Source organism: Helianthus annuus, chromosome 9, assembly GCF_002127325.2.
Source record: "Helianthus annuus cultivar XRQ/B chromosome 9, HanXRQr2.0-SUNRISE, whole genome shotgun sequence".
Lineage (NCBI taxonomy): Eukaryota > Viridiplantae > Streptophyta > Magnoliopsida > Asterales > Asteraceae > Helianthus > Helianthus annuus.
In genome coordinates, this window is record NC_035441.2 from 186,393,822 (window position 1) to 186,409,904 (window position 16,083).

Sequence of the window (16,083 nt, forward strand, 5' to 3'; positions counted from 1 at the left end):
CTTTTGGACTAAACTGATAAAATGGGCCAAACCACAGGGATTAAAATGACATTTAACTCTTTACATTATATTAATTTATATTTAGTGTACGTCTTTTTTGTTAATTTCAAGATAAATAATTTTGAAATCTAATAAATATTTCAAAAGATTATATTATCTCCTACGAATTGTTTAAATTTATGTTAAATTTAATTTTATAATTATCTTTTAATTAATATTAATTATTTATAATTTTTTGTTAATTTCAAGATAAATAATTTTGAAATCTAATAAATATTTCAAAAGATTATATTATCCTCAAAATAATTTTAAATTTATATTAAATTTCATTTTATAATTATTTTTTAATTAATATTAATTATTTATAATTAATAGATGGCTCCAATGAATGACATGTGTCCTCACATTGGTTTCTTTTATTATATAGTATAGATTAAATTAACAATTTAGATTTGGAGATAATATTTTATTAAAGTATGATAAGATTTAATATTAATTTATTATTTATTTAGTTAATATAAGATAAGTATATATTTGAGGATACCTTCAATAAATAACACGTGTCTAAAAACTGGTTTCTTTTATTACAGTAGATAGATTATTATCTATTTAAAAAAAGCTATACGTGTCTCATTCAGTACAACTTATCTAAATCATACAAATAATATAGTTATAGGAGTGCTATACAACAATCTATTAGAAAAAAAAAATATTGCCATCAACATATCAATCACAACTTCATACTTATCTTTAATATCATAAATTCCGCAGATAATTTGAAAAGAATGTTAAACTTTATGCAAAAAATAGGTTTCAAAGCAAAAAATAATATACTGTAATAATAATAAAAAAAAACATTCATCCTTTTAGTAATTCTTATTGTTAATATATATAAATTTTTCTTTCATGTAATTATCATTGTAGTCTGTGTGTTGATTGGAGGTGGCCGCTCCCGGTTTTGAGAGGGGTGTTGTCTATATGAAAGTTTAGCTTTTGGAACAAGAAAAAAAAGCAAAAAAAAATGGTCTATTTGGTGCTAACTTGTTTACAACAAGAAAACAAATTTGAATAATTGCGATGGAGTGGAAATAAATAAAAGGAGAGTGAAGCTTAGGGAAATCAATCTGGATAAGAATAAAGACCAACCGAGGGGACCTCAAAAATAGTATATTCTCATCAATTGTAGACGTGTTACATAGTTACAATGCTTACCCTAAAATAGATGTTTACTTGTGGTTAAGGTCTTTAAAAGTCCTCTCATTTTACACTAGATGTCTTTTTCTTATTAATTTAATTGAAAAACAAAAACTAATGTAATATATGTATGGTTATATGTTTTCTTTTTGAAAAACAAAAACTAATGTAATATATGTATGGTTATTTATATGTTTTCTTTTTCTAATATGTCTTGATTAAGAATAAATGGAGCCTTTTGTACAAATATATTTTGGGGAAATTGTATTTTAGTAAGTTAAAAGAGAAACGGACCAACGGAGAAGCCCTCGCTCGTTCTCAAAAGACGAAAATTTATAGAAAAAAAGTTGAAAGTAAGGTTTCTTGTTTATGTTCGTTTGTTTAGAAAATGAGTGTTCGTGTTTGTTTGTGTTCATTCGTCAACAATATGAGTGAAAACAAAAGTTCATGAATGTATCACAAACAAATGAACAAAACTGAACATAGATGAATGAACATAACTATTGGAACATCAATTAAAAGAAAACGTGAACATCAATATGTGGTACTTAAAAAGCTAGTAAGACTATATTAAACTGTAGCGCGTGATACTTTAATTTTACAAAACTAGACGACATTGTAATATGTCTAATAGAATAAATATAAACAAACGAACCTAGCGAAAATAAATGAACAAACATAAACAAATTTAAACGAATGAACATTTACGTACATAACTAAATGGACAAATGCCTACTAATGTTCGTTTGTTAATTTTTCATAATAAAATATAAACAAACTTCCCATCGAAATCTTTACAAATGTTCGATTCGTTTAACATCGGAATTAAATTACCAGTATAGTTACGTTGAGGAAAAAATAAACTCATGTAAGGGGTCGATATCAAAAGGATGTCCGGATCTTATCCTACAACATATTATTAGGCTGAAGGGTGTGAGGGTCATGGTTGGTACATGATTTTCCACGTAGGAACGTGATGGAAGACTACATCACCCCCTTGCCTGATCCACCGTTGTTCGCATGGATTAAACCATGACAATCATGGTCCTCTTTTCCATTTTTCCAAGATTTCCTTTCCATTTTCTTTAGACAAAAATAAAATAAAATAAATAAGGAGATAGTGGTTTGGGTCATGACCACACATTTAGAGTAGTCGTTTTGAATGATGGATTAGAGATGGTTGACATGACGCTGACATGGAGGGAGGGTCGGGTGGTCATAAGGGTCATGACCACACCCTATAGCCTTACATCTTGAAAAATAAAAGTCAAATGTCTAAATTTGGACAAGTAAAATATTTAACAATCGATTTGTTTTAAACGTATATTTAAATAATAAGTTTTGCAAAATTATGAAATATATTAAATCGTTTATAACGTTTCAAGGAAATAAATAAGCCATGAACTTAAGTCAATATATAAATCGATATCAGAATTTTATTTAAACTGATTTTCATATGTTATCTAACTAGTAAGACTCAGTGTCTCACCAATTTTGAAACCCATAACAAAATTTTAAACATCATCACTATTGTCACATTTACTATGAAAATTTGCGTAATAAGAGCCTGATGTGATGCAAATAAAAAACATGTTTTCGATAAGTGGAAGATTTAAATAATAAAAAGATAACATTGAAATAACTATCAAACTATACAAAGAGTGACTCACGCATGAGGGATTTTCTTTTGTTTCTTTTTTTGAATTTTAAGTGACATAACGAAAAGTCAATTTGGGACGACTTAATTAGCTAAAGGTTTACAAAATAGTAAAGACCAAAAATCTATATTTTTCAGAAATGAAAATAAAAAGAAAGAATATATGATCTTAAAAAAGAGTGGATACCGGCCGCATAGACAGTTTGGGTCATGAACTTTCATATAAATATAAATAATCTATGTAGCCCCGGAGCCCCCTAAGACCGTGGGGTATGGTGGGGCGGGGTTGGGTTTGGGTTGGGGCATTAGTTGACACGTGGCTTGGGCGGCAGACATGGGCTAAACCCACATTCAACACGGTATGGTGGGGCGGGGGTTTGGGGCGTGGGTTTGTGGGCTTCGCTGGGCTGACCCGCTGGGCTATTTGAATATTATTTAAAACAACAAATTTAATTTTTTAAAATTTTTAAATAAAGAAAATTACAAAAAAAATCCTAACTTTTATATTTGTTTTTTATCTCTTCTCTCAACGCCAAGACTAGTTGTAACTCGTCACCCTGTAGGTGATCAATAGGCTGGGATAGAAATTTCAAATCATCTCGTTTTTTTGTTTCTGGGCATCTCTAGCTTCTTTGCTCCTTCGTATTTCGGCCCTTTGTTGTTGGAATACGTTGAATGTATCCAACTTGCATACGGGTTGGTCGGGTCATAAGCACGGTTATAAGGATGCATTTTTTCGTTTTGTAGAAGGAGAATTGAAGATGTATAGAAGATGTGGTTGAATGTGGTAAAAAATGGAAGAAAAATGTGAGTTTTATAGTGAAAAAATGGAAGAGAAAATTATTTTTTTTTTAATATAGCCGTTGGCCAACGGCTCTTTTCTTTTGGCCATACACAGCCCGCCATGTCAGCTCGCTTCCCCCGCCCCCCCGCCCGGCTTGAAACCCAAGCCCTAAGGGCCACGCCCCAACCCAAGCCCACCAGGAGTGGTGCCTTGGGCGTTTTCCCCCAACCCACGCCCCAACCCAAGCCCCATACCCCATGGCCTAATGTGCAGTCAGTACACGACTTTATTACGCATATTTATTTCTGAATTACAAACGTTATAAATTTTAAACCTTAATTATGCATGAAGAAGAAATTACGCATGGTCAAAACACAAAATCACGCGTAGGCTGTTTCAACCCTAATTACGCATGTTATATGCATAATTACGCACGTTATTGGTGGTCACATACCGGTCGTACTTTAGGAGCCTTTTGTATTTTAAACCTTTCGCATAAGTTCTAATTTTTAAGCAGGGGCGCAGCATAGTGGGGGCAGTAGGGGGCGGCCGAGCCCTCGAACTTTTCGCTAAGTAGTGGAGAGTTTGTAGTTTTCATATATACTTTTTTTGGTATATACGTTTTCAACCTCCTGTTTTATAGAAATTTTTTGGTATATACGTTTTCGACCCCCATGTCGGAAATCCGAAGTTTCACCACTGTTGTTAAGTATATGAAAAAGAAGAGTTTAGCACAACCCTTTAAAATAAGTTTCTGCTAAAAGAGTATTTAAACATTTTTAAGCTTCATTTTACTAATTTGGCTAATTACAGATTTGTTTTTTGGGTTCTGAAAAAAAAAATCAAAAGCAAATTTGACTTTTGGGTATTCAAGTTTTGACATGGGGATCGACTTGTCTGTGTGGGTGTGTTTATATGTTGGTGGTCATGTTTGTGTGGATGTTAAAGGTGTAAGGTGTTCAATAATTGCTTGTGTAGCCGTTAGATGGTGATTATAGCGAAAGTGGAGAATACAAGTGTTGATAGTGATGGTAAATGATAATGGTGGACAGAGTGATAGTATTTCGTGGACGGATGTGTGACGGTGGTGCGCGGAAAGAATGAAGGTGTGCCACGAGTAAAGGTTGACGATTAATAGTTGTAATAAAATCAGTTGTTACAAGTGTGAAGTGTCAACGCTAAAAGGTGATATAATAGTGAAAAAATAGATAAAATGGCTTTATGTGGGTTGATATCATTAAAATGTTTCGAAAATTTATATAATTTGTAACAATGTTAATGACTTTATAATAATTTTAGTATGTTTAACTATAGGTTAGGAGTTGGCTATAAAGCCTAAATTTTCTAAAAAGTGTAAAAAAATCATAAAACACTATAATGTCAACTATAAAACACACAAAAACCAACAAACAACACAATGGAGATTACTAAAACATCATATGTGTGAGTTTTGTATTGTATTTTGGATGATAAAGCTCTGATTATACAGTGACAAACATTATTGTGTTTTATGTTGATTAACATATTGTGTTTTATATTTATAGTTCTACGATGGTGTGTTTAAATTTTTTATGGACTATTAGAGTTTGAATATAGTGTTTTAGTAATATTCACTCTGTTATTTGTGGGTTTTAGGTGTGTTTTATAGCTGAAATTAGAGTGTTTTATGTCTTTTTACACTTTTTTAGAAATTTGGACTTTGTAGCCGAACTTTACCCATGAACTATAAATCAATTTTAAGAAAGTAAAATGATTTATAAAAGAAAAAAAATTCACAAAGTTAATAATTTAAAATATCTCAAGAAAAAAAGATAAGATAGGTTTCACATTTTGTGACCGTCTTTCTAATCTTAAATATTTTTAAATTAAAAGAATGAAGTAAATATAGACCAAAGGTAGCCGTCAACCTATGTTGTCAAAAGCGCAAAAAGCGCGCGCCTAGGCGCCCGGGCGCAGCGAGGCGCACCTATAGCGCCTGGTGGTAGCCTAGGCGCAAAAATGGGTTTTTTTGAAAAAAACGGTGCTGAGGCGCAAAAAGGCGCGCGCCTAGGTGCAAAAACGGTGCTGAGGCGCAGGATAAGCACGAAAACTGAAAAAAAAAAAGAAAAAAATGAAACCGAGTGCGTGCAAAAACTGCCTCATGCGGGCCAAATTCCAGCTCAGAAACATATTTTTTATATTTTTTCAAAGCATAACATATTTTTTATATTTTTTTTCTCTATGTGCGCTTTTCTTAAAAAAGCCCACGCTTTTTTTGCGCCTTGCGCCTAGGCTCCGGGCGAGGCCGATGCGCCTCGCCTGCGCCTTGCGTCTTTGATAACATAGCCGTCAACGTGGATGATGGGGATCAGATCATCCATACCCAATCAATAAGTTGTCTGAGCTTAAGCTTATCCGCTTCACCAACGTGTATATGCGTGTTTGGTCACATCAACAAACAAAGTATTCCATCCTTAATTTTTTTTTTTTAATTTCTTTTCTCAACAGCATACCCATGTTTTCTTTATTTAACGACTTCAGCATACCTATATACCCAGTGGCGGATCTAGAAAAAATGTTTAAGGGTAACGCTCAAAATTTTTTTTACCGTACATTCATACCATGTAAATGAAACAAAAAAAACACCATAATAAATAAAGTATAACATTTACATAGATTTTTCCTTTTCGGCATTTGAAAGCTTGAAATCGAGCCAAGACATCATGATCATCTGTTACTTTATCTATTGTTTCTCTTTCGACAACACAAACTACAACATTTTCCAAATACTCATCACCCATTTGATGGCGTAAACCTGGCTTGATAAGTTTCATTTTAGAAAAAAAAACATCTTTCAAATACTCATCACCGTTTCGCTCTTTTAGGGATGTTCATCGAATCGAATATCGAATTTTCGAATTATTAGAATCGAATTATTCGAATAATTTTTATTTTCACTTGATTCACCATTAGTTTCTTGATTTTGTTATTCTTTACCGATTCATCTTATCTGAGCACTATTATGTATAGATCTAGAGCTCAATGGCGTGGAATGTGTTCAAATTTTGTACGACCTTAAGAGGGTTAGGCTTGATCATGACCTTGTTGGTTATTGGTGTTGTTGGTGTCACCCAGTGATCAAATCGATATAGTAGGAGGTTAAGAATGATTATTAAACGGAAATGAAATTTTCTTATTTTAAAAACTTCGTAAAATTGTTTGTATTTACAAGTAAAAACATATTTTTCAATATAATTTACCAATGAATATGTACTTCAACTTTTATGTTTTTATTACATATAGATAACAAATTGTGAGGCAAATAAATGATATAACAAACAGAAACGTTTTTAAAATTTAAAGGGTTATTAGATTTTATCACCCTCAACTATTGGCTATTGGCCGCTGCCACCCCCAACTAAAACTTTGATGTCCGTCACTCCCAACTGAACACTTAGTGTGTTCTGTCACCATGTCGTTAACTGATTACTAACTTTTGATCATGTTACTACACTTTTTGGGGTGTCATATGGATCTTGGGAAGGTTTTAGGGATCTTATAGTAACCGAATCAAAAGTTAGTGATCTAGTGACATAATACACTAAGTGTTAAGTTAGGAGTGGCGGACGTCAAAATGATAGTTGGGGGTGGCAGCGGCCAATGTCCAATAGTTTTTTTTTTTTTTTTTTTTTTTGAAAGGCATGTCCAATAGTTAAGGATGATAAAATCCAATAACCCAAAATTAAAACAATAGACTAATAAAAATAAAAATAGACAAAGAAGTTAAAATATACTTAATATTATTTCATATGTGAGTCTAGCTATAATAGTTTATGATTTCAAGGTGCTTTTTACCTGTTTTCACAGTAACGTTGAAAAAGAAAATAAAATATTATATACATGTGGTTTAAAATAAAAAGAAACTCATTTAAAAGTTAATCTTCTTATTCGTTTTCATTTCATCTGTGTTCCAGAAACTCCCGCCGCTACCTTCTAAGCTGCTTGTCGTCGTTGCTTCTTGCCAGAAAAAAAATCTAGTTTACCGGAGGGGTAGCATGATATAATATCATGGGTAACGTAATGCATAAAATGTAAAAAAAATAAAAAAAATTTCCACTTCGCCGGAAAAGTCGAGGGGTAGCGGAGGTTACCCCTGCCACCACAGTAGATCCGCCCCTGTATATACCACCTAAATTATTTACTGTGTTTTACTAGATACTTAAACGATTGTTAAAATATTTTTATAATGTTTATTTTTGTCGTAGTTTGGTATTTTCTTTGTTGAAACTTGAATTGTATACAAAGTAGACTATTTTTCATAAGTTACTTTTAGACATATTATGACTTTATATATTGTGTTTCTCTTTCGGTTGCTATATATAACGAATTGAGCAGATAATGACCCAATTATCGCCGTGGAATCTCACCGGTACCAATATGAAATTTTAGTCGAATTTCTCAAATTAATTTCAAATGCTATTGAAGGAATTGAAAAATTGAGATGCAACGGATAAATATTTTGACCTAATTTTAGTCATTTCCGAATTATGTTTATCTGTAATATTGAAAGCCACAATTAGACCTCTATCTTCATGAAAACAATATCTGACCCATTCTTTTTTATTTCTTCGAGATCATGGTGTCAATTTTTGTTTAGATAATGATCAAGATCATGAAAATAATAATACTTTACTCCAATTTGAAAGATTAAGGGGACCCAGGGTGGGAATGGTTTTCCCCGTGATGAAAGATGACAACGCGTGAAACAAATTAAAACACCACCGCCACCAAAACTTATCACTCGTGAAAAAAAAACAACGCGTGCACGCGTGAAGAAGAAAATTGTTGTGAGGGAAATTGTTGGGTGTGGTGGTGAGTGATGACTATTTTCACTAAAAAAAGGTTATGACATGGCGGAACTTGATTGGATGTTATGAGTGATGAGTGATCACCATCCCTACCCTCCTAATAATATATGTTTTCTTTTTATTTTCATTATTATATACTACATTATATTTTTTGAACAGATTTTCATTATTATACACACAAAATCGGTTTATGATTTTATGGGATAAATAAAATTATGAGTATTGCTTAATTTAGGATTCATCCATATCTGTTGGTAGTTCTGATAATCTCATGTGCAATTGCTGTTTCAACGCACCACCAATTGACTGCCACGTGTATGCACTTTTTCTTAACCACCCATATTTATATGCTCCCCAACAATGGTTACAATCCTATCTTTGATTTGTGTTTCTCAAACACTTATTATTTTCATACCATCCAATGATAATGGATAAACTAAATAACCAAAACTTTCATCATCATCCTCATGAACATGAACAAGATCCATGTTCCTCTATTGAAGAAGCTTCAACAATCTCAAATCTATCATCATCAACAACAACAACATGTTCTTCCTCTTGTTCATTTGACACAACAGATGATGCTTCTTCATCAAACTCCAGTAGATCTTCTTTGTATGATATGTCTGACCTCATGTCTCACCTACCCATCAAGTAAGTTGAGTTTATAAGTTTATTTACATAAAAAGATACCAAATTTTATTACTTTTTTTTTTATCAAAGATCATAATACTAATATGGGTATTTTTATTTAATTTTTGTTAATTATAGGAGAGGGCTTTCAAAGTTTTATCATGGAAAATCAGACTCTTTTACATCTCTTGCAAGAGTCACAAGCATAGAAGATATTCCCAAAAAAGAAAAGATGTTACACAAGAAGAAGATGAAGAAAAGCTACAGATCTCACACGCTTCCTAAACCTATCATCTCAAAGAAAAATTCCAGAAAGAAGAAGTTTGTTAATAGCATCATCAAGAATTGAGTAATCTTACGTTGTTAATTAAGAGTGTATATAAAGTTTTGGTGCAAATATAAGCCTTTTTTTTGCTCTTCAGTTATGTACTTGATAACTAACTACATACATAAACTTATTCGGTTTCATAGTTATAAGATGATCATTAAAGATGTATACATCTATGAATAAGATGTCTTGCAAAAATTAATGTACCAAAATCATACATGAGTCTACAATTTGTACCAACAAGAGATGCCCTATGATAATTGAATCCAAACACATGAGAGGTGGTGAGGAAAGAGGTGTTGGAGTGGTTAGATGCGAGACGATCTATCTATGCCATCTTTGATAGTGATTGGGTGGCTCCAACCCAAAGCGCTCCTAAGAAAGCAAGTATACAAATGGTGAAGGATTAAGATGAATGGCATATTGCTACAATTCCCGTGACACGATGGTAAGTTTGTATCGCGTATCGCAAGCTTAATGTAGCGACATCAAATGATCATTTCCCAATTCCAGTTATGGACCAAATTGTAGAGAAATCATCTTGTCATAAATTTTACTTCTTTCTTTATGGTTATACATGTTATAACCAAATTGTTATTTATCATAAAAATCCACAAAATACCACATGTACATGCCTATATATGGGTTTCATTTAGTGTTATTTCCAAATCATTGTCTAATTTGCCTTTAAAAGAATCACATTTTGTTATTAATGATGTTTGTATGCTCATTAGAGGGGGCAATCTTGACCCAAAGCCTTTCAAGTGGGTCAGTTTGGGTTGCTTTTAAAATTATATGGGTTGGTTTGGGTAAGATATTTTAACTAAATGGGTCACTGGAAATTCCATTTTGTTATTTTCGGGTCAAAGCGGGTCTACAACATTAAATAAATGGGTCGATGTGGGTTAGTGCCTTAAAGAAACGGGGAAGGTTTCGGATCGGAATGGGTTTCAATCCAGCACAAGTATCCTCACGAGACGGGTTTTGGATCGGAACGGGTTCAATTCAAATTGAGTTTCAGGCCGAGACGGGTTTCGGCACGACACAGGTTTTGGATCGGAACGGGGTCGGTTCAGGTCGGGTTTCGGACCGACACAGGTTTCTGCACGGGACGGGTTTCAGATCACAACGAGTTTTAACATGTAAGCTAATTAGATACAATGATACTCAACCACGCACTAGACCTGCCATCACATATTCTGTAGGTTGTAGGCATTACGTAGAGATACTTGTAAACACACTGGAAAACATTAGGATATTATGAACGAAGTACTAAACTACTTGAATTAATCTATGAGTTATGACACGAGTTTGTGCCGACACGAGTTTCCGCATGGGACGAGTTTCGGGTCGGGACGAGTTTTGTACCGTTTCGACGCGAACCATTTCGACCCGTACCGTTTCGAATCGAACCGTTTCGACCCGTACCGTTTCGACCAGTGCCGTTTCGAATCGAACCGTTTCGACGCGAACCGTTTCGACCCGTACCGTTTCGAATCGAACCGTTTCGACGCGTACCGTTTCGACACAAACCGTTTCGACCCGTACCATTTCAACCAGTACCGTTTCGACACGAACCGTTTCGACGCATACCGTTTCGACGCGAACAGTTTCGACCCGTACCGTTTCGACCAGTGCCGTTTCGAATCGAACCGTTTCGACGCGAACCGTTTCGACACAAACCGTTTCAATGCGAACCGTTTCGACCAGTACCGTTTCGATCGAACCGTTTCAACGCGTACCATTTCGACGCGAACCGTTTCGACCCGTACCGTTTTGAACCGAACAAAATTGCCCCTTGATGTACAATCTCTTTAAAAAAATATATTTTTAACCAACCCGACCCGAAACCCGTTTCGACCCGAAACCCGTTCTGACCCGAACCCGTTCCGACCCGAACCAAAACAACCCCTTTTTAATTGACTTGTTTTGACCTGAACCCGTTTTGACCCATGACCCGGCCCGACCCAACCGGACCCGTTTTCCAGGTCTAATGCTCATGTTCAATGCACTTAAGAAGCAACTCACATATCCCTCGTGTTGTAATCACCAAACTGGTCTTGACCTTTTGAGATCATGTGTGATGCTTGTGATTACGTAGCGGTAGCGGAGTGTTATAAGGTAAATATGTGAATAAAAAGCATGTTTCAATCAACAATGCTAGCAAAACTTTATCCGATGCTCAACTTTTTACTTGTATAATTATACTGGAGTGTGAGTTGGTCACCATTGCTAAAAATTGACATAGTTATTCGTGGTGAGTTTCAAACAAGAGCTGGTACATATTGTTCAAGACCAGTTAGGTCACGGAAAGTCTAGTGATCGGAGAGCAATGATTCGAAATAAGTTACTCAAACGGTTTAGTCGAAAGCAGTGGCGGATCCAGAAATTTTTTCCAAGGGGTTCACTTTTTTTAATGCTCCAAATTCACATGTCCGAACATAAAAAAAATTCGGGTCGGTTCGACAGTTCGGGTCGGGTAACGTTCATCTCATAAGCAGCCTGTATTATTTTTTTATAAACAAAAATCTAGTACATGTACCGATCATCTAACAATTGTGCATAATGTCGGGCTAATCCATTTTCTTTATACCATCATGCTAACACACCTACACACTTGCGTACTCGCACACCTGTACACTTGCAATTGTGTAGGGTTGAATGATCTGGTCATGAACAAGCAGCCTATGCTAATGTACTATTGTACAACCTTTGATTTTGTTAAGCATCAACAATACCAATAGGTTATTTTACTTATGTATTTTTAACAATACATTAATTCTCCTTTTACATCAATTTTCTATGCATTATAAGCAAGATACTGCAATATATATATCTGTTGCTTTTGAACCTTAAGCAGCAAGTGTATAAGCACTCACAAATTTGATGAATAAAAACTTAAGAATACATCTTTCTATGCAGTTAAACTACAAGAAGAAATAGACATACTCCTATAAAAAATTGGCAAAATAATAAAGATTCATAGGCGGATTCAATAAGCAACAAAAAACTAATTTTTTTATTCCTTGAGCAAGTTAATATGAATTATATGGATATCGAATGCTACATCAAATTGAATGTCAAAATCAACAATTTATTACCTAGAAATTAATTTGAATGCCAAAACAAACATGTAAATCAACAAACTAAAAGATAAAATCAACAACTTATACTCTTATAGAGTTTAAACGAACCTGGAGGAGTGAAGGGCCGAAGAGAGTGAGTAAGTGAGGGACTGAGAGAAGGCCGGAGGGGCTACGTGACTGAGCCGTTGAGGCTGGAGTGGCTCCGGCAAGTGCTTTTGTGACGATTGGATGAGTGGTAGGACTGATTTGGAGCGGTCGCTGTGTTTAGTGTGTGTTCTGTTCATGTTTGGGTTTGAGGGTAAACAGAAAAGGGGAAAACTAAACCCTAATGTTTTTTTAGTTTAAAAAAAACGAGAAAAAAGGTACTTACCCGACTCGAACTCAGGATCTCTACGTTAGGCAGCGTGCATAATTACCGCCAGACTAATCCATAACTTTGTTTATAAGGTTCCCTTTCAAAATATTAAAGGGTTCCTTTAGAAGTTTCTTAATGATTTAACACTATAAGATACGAACCGAACGGGTTCCTGGGAACCCCCTAAAATGCTATAGATCCGCCCCTGGTCGAAAGACTAGGTGAACGTCCAAAATAGGGCATATGAATTGTCATTTGTAAGGCATTCATATCTTGTTACATTGATATCGGTCAGGATTAGATTTCTATTCCGATATTGGGCAAGAAGCCTATCAAGAGCAAGGTTGCAAAAGTCGTTAGTCGCTCACTAATCGGCCGAACCGAGAGTTGAGAGTACTCGGACACCATAAATGTATGGCAAATTAAAAATTGGATATCATATATATGTCAAAATGAGCATAATTCAAGTAAAAAAATAAACATAATTCCGACTAGGAGCCGACTTGACCGACTAGCCGAGTGTTCCGACTATAAGGAGCCGACTTGGTCGAATTTGACCGACTACTTGTGGAAAAAGGTATTGGAAAAAGGTATACCTCCCCAACCCGGTGTCGTTCATTTGAGTTAGCCGTTTATAAAAATACTAAAGAGATTTTGATTGAATATTACTTATTGATGAATCTATAGCGCAACTTTCGCCTTGTAATCCACGCAAGTATGGAGTACTGATATAATATCACTATACATTCAAAAGTATTTAGAACATATTCACTATCTTTTGATTGAAAAAAAACCTTGTCAAAAAGCTTGCTAAACAAACATGTGAAGTTATTATCTTCATACATCATACTGAAGTTATTCAATTGAAGGAGTTAAAATCCACTACATACATGAAGTTATTGTCAAAAAAAAAAAAAGGATCATCAATCGATGTTCAATTTCATACTTTTTACTAAGAGATCGAGGCTGATTCATGGAGACATGACCGAGGAGCGGGTTTTTAGTCTGCTTGACCTCCTCACCGACACTGAAGATGGTGTAACCACTTCTGCGTTTTTGCGTCTCTGTTCCAAATTTAAACACATGAATAAACATCAGTTTCGGATATTGACCTATGAATAATAATAATAAAAAGGGATTAATAGTTTACCTGTTTCTTGACTGTTTGGCTGGAAGAAACTGCAGTTGTTTGGACCTCTGGTGACATATTGCTGCTAGTGGTTGTTTCTTCACCAAACACAAATTCGCCTAACAGCTCAACTGATGGTATATGAACATGGTTAACTTCTTTTGGAACATCATTCTGTTGTGGAGGTACAAATTCATTTGTTACCAACTGTTCTTCGATCACAGATTGTGGATTTGTAGAGGGTTCGGTAGCCTGGAATTCTTCTTTTTCGACCTTCTTACATCTTGAACGATAAATGGCACCAAAAGATGTCAAAACTAGCACATGCCCGAGTAATATGGCAATCGTTAGATCAAAACTTGTGACTTTCACCAACACATCATTGGTTTTTGCATCGTCTAACACGTTCTCCACTCCATCCTCCATGTCATTTGCGGTCTCAAATTCGACGTCATTTGTCAACTGATGATCCTTTCCATTTGCATCAGAATCATCTTCCTCGGTAACATCATCTCGACGAAAATCATCAACCGTTTCAGCTTCCACATAATCGCGATCTACCACTTCAGTAGCTTCAGTTTCGTCTTCTTGTAATATTTCGTTGTTTGTCAACTGATGATTCTTCTCATTTTGGTTAGAATCATCAACTGTTTCAGCGTCTAAATACTCGGTTTCTACCACTTCGCTTGTTTTATTTTCAGCTTCATCCTCAACAAATTCTTCACTAGTCGCAGACACATCTTGTCTACCATCATCATAAACATCTCCTTCTTTCAATCTTTCCACCAAGAAAACCGGTTCCCTAATCGGTCCAAACACAACTTCTGACAAACTTAAACCATAAACATGATTAAGCGAACCGTTAAAACCCAAAACCGAATCTACGTTTTGCGAAGGCAAGGGGGTATTCATCGAACATATCGCTTGTGTCATTAACACAAGCGCAATCACTACAAACACAAACTTAAAAAACCCCTTTACACTACAACATCTATCTTTCACAAATTCAACCATTTCTTCTTCATCATCTTCACTTCCACATTCATCGCCACTTTCATCTTCACTTTCACTACTTACATCCCGGGCTTCTTCCACGGATTCTTGTCCGGAACAAGAATCTTGCAATTCGGGTATCCCAATACTACCAGCATCAAAACCAGTACTAACTTCGACCCGATCTTCAACATTTTCTTGTAGACTCAATATCTTCCTACGCCTATCGGGATTGTACCTCAAGAATTTGGGCCTAGGGGAAAGGTAATTCTTAACAGGATCATAGGGTTTCAACCCAATAAAATCTCTTTCCACATCTTCATTAGAATCACACTTCACGGGTTTCGACCAGAAGTGTTGTTCCACAGCATCTAGGGTTTCATTATTCCTCTCACCCAAGATTTTCTTTTTAGGGAGAGAAGCTTTATTAGCTGCTGATATGGTGGGACTCATGAAATTCCTACTGGGTAATTGTTTTTTTCTAGGGTTCAATTCATTCTCATTGTCTGATTTGTTTCCTCCTGCATTTATATGTCAAATTGCTAGCTATCAAAGGAAAATTAACTCAAAATTGTACAAAAAAAATAGGAAATTACAGCCGCAATTACATTATATGAATTGTAAAACAAGTAAATCGTGAGAACAGAGAAATATAGAACGCACCTGACGAGGATTTGTTGAAATTATTATCCATGGTTTTCAGAAGTGATGAAACAAGATGAAGTTTTTGAAAGGAGAGAAACAGAGGATTGAAATGTGACCGTTACATTTGCTGTGAGATCTTTATAAAGATGATCCTCATTTAATTTCGAAATTCGATTCCTTTTTTGACCGTTGGAGATTGTAGCCTTTTCTTGACTATGGGTCAGCCTGTGTTACGTAATGGATACGTTTTTATATTTACACTTACAACAGCTACGGGCCCAAAGCCCAGCCCATGGACTACTTGTATTTGATCGGACCATTTAGCACTGATATGGGCCCACAGTCTTATCACTCTTAGACCATGTGTAGTGGGGCGTGATTTTTAAAAAAAATTGAAAAAAAACGCCCCAAAACGCCCCTCCCCCCACTACA

The 16,083-nt window shown here is 35.1% G+C and overlaps 2 protein-coding genes and 1 long non-coding RNA gene across 3 annotated transcripts; 1 reads left to right on the forward strand and 2 right to left on the reverse strand.

Annotated features, from left to right (window-relative positions):
* Positions 1-8,843: 8,843 nt before the first annotated feature.
* On the reverse strand, positions 8,844-12,989 carry LOC110880154. The gene is made up of 2 exons (XR_004868245.1): positions 12,638-12,989; positions 8,844-9,125 (listed from the first exon to the last, which is right to left on the reverse strand). It is a non-coding gene; the product is annotated as an uncharacterized LOC110880154 (long non-coding RNA).
* On the forward strand, positions 8,847-9,589 carry LOC110880153. Its single transcript, XM_022128729.2, has 2 exons — positions 8,847-9,136; positions 9,254-9,589. Exons 1-2 carry the CDS (start codon positions 8,904-8,906, stop codon positions 9,462-9,464), a joined length of 444 nt encoding a protein of 147 aa, XP_021984421.1. The 5' UTR covers positions 8,847-8,903; the 3' UTR covers positions 9,465-9,589.
* A 698-nt stretch (positions 12,990-13,687) lies between the features above and the next one.
* LOC110880152 lies at positions 13,688-15,828 on the reverse strand. Its single transcript, XM_022128728.2, has 3 exons — positions 15,670-15,828; positions 14,035-15,527; positions 13,688-13,948 (listed from the first exon to the last, which is right to left on the reverse strand). The coding sequence occupies exons 1-3, from the start codon at positions 15,698-15,700 to the stop codon at positions 13,856-13,858; spliced, it is 1,617 nt and encodes a 538-aa protein (XP_021984420.1). The 5' UTR covers positions 15,701-15,828; the 3' UTR covers positions 13,688-13,855.
* Between the last annotated feature and the right edge of the window lie 255 nt (positions 15,829-16,083).

Excerpts from the sequence above, each read along its gene's own strand:
- LOC110880153 (XM_022128729.2), top strand. The coding sequence starts at position 8,904 with ATGATAATGGATAAACTAAATAACCAAAACTTTCATCATCATCCTCAT. Across the intron at positions 9,137-9,253 it reads ATGTCTCACCTACCCATCAA|GAGAGGGCTTTCAAAGTTTT; the intron begins GTAAGTTGAGTT and ends TGTTAATTATAG.
- LOC110880152 (XM_022128728.2), bottom strand. The coding sequence starts at position 15,700 with ATGGATAATAATTTCAACAAATCCTCGTCAG. Across the intron at positions 15,528-15,669 it reads TTTCAACAAATCCTCGTCAG|GAGGAAACAAATCAGACAAT; the intron begins GTGCGTTCTATA and ends ATATAAATGCAG. Across the intron at positions 13,949-14,034 it reads GCCAAACAGTCAAGAAACAG|AGACGCAAAAACGCAGAAGT; the intron begins GTAAACTATTAA and ends AATTTGGAACAG.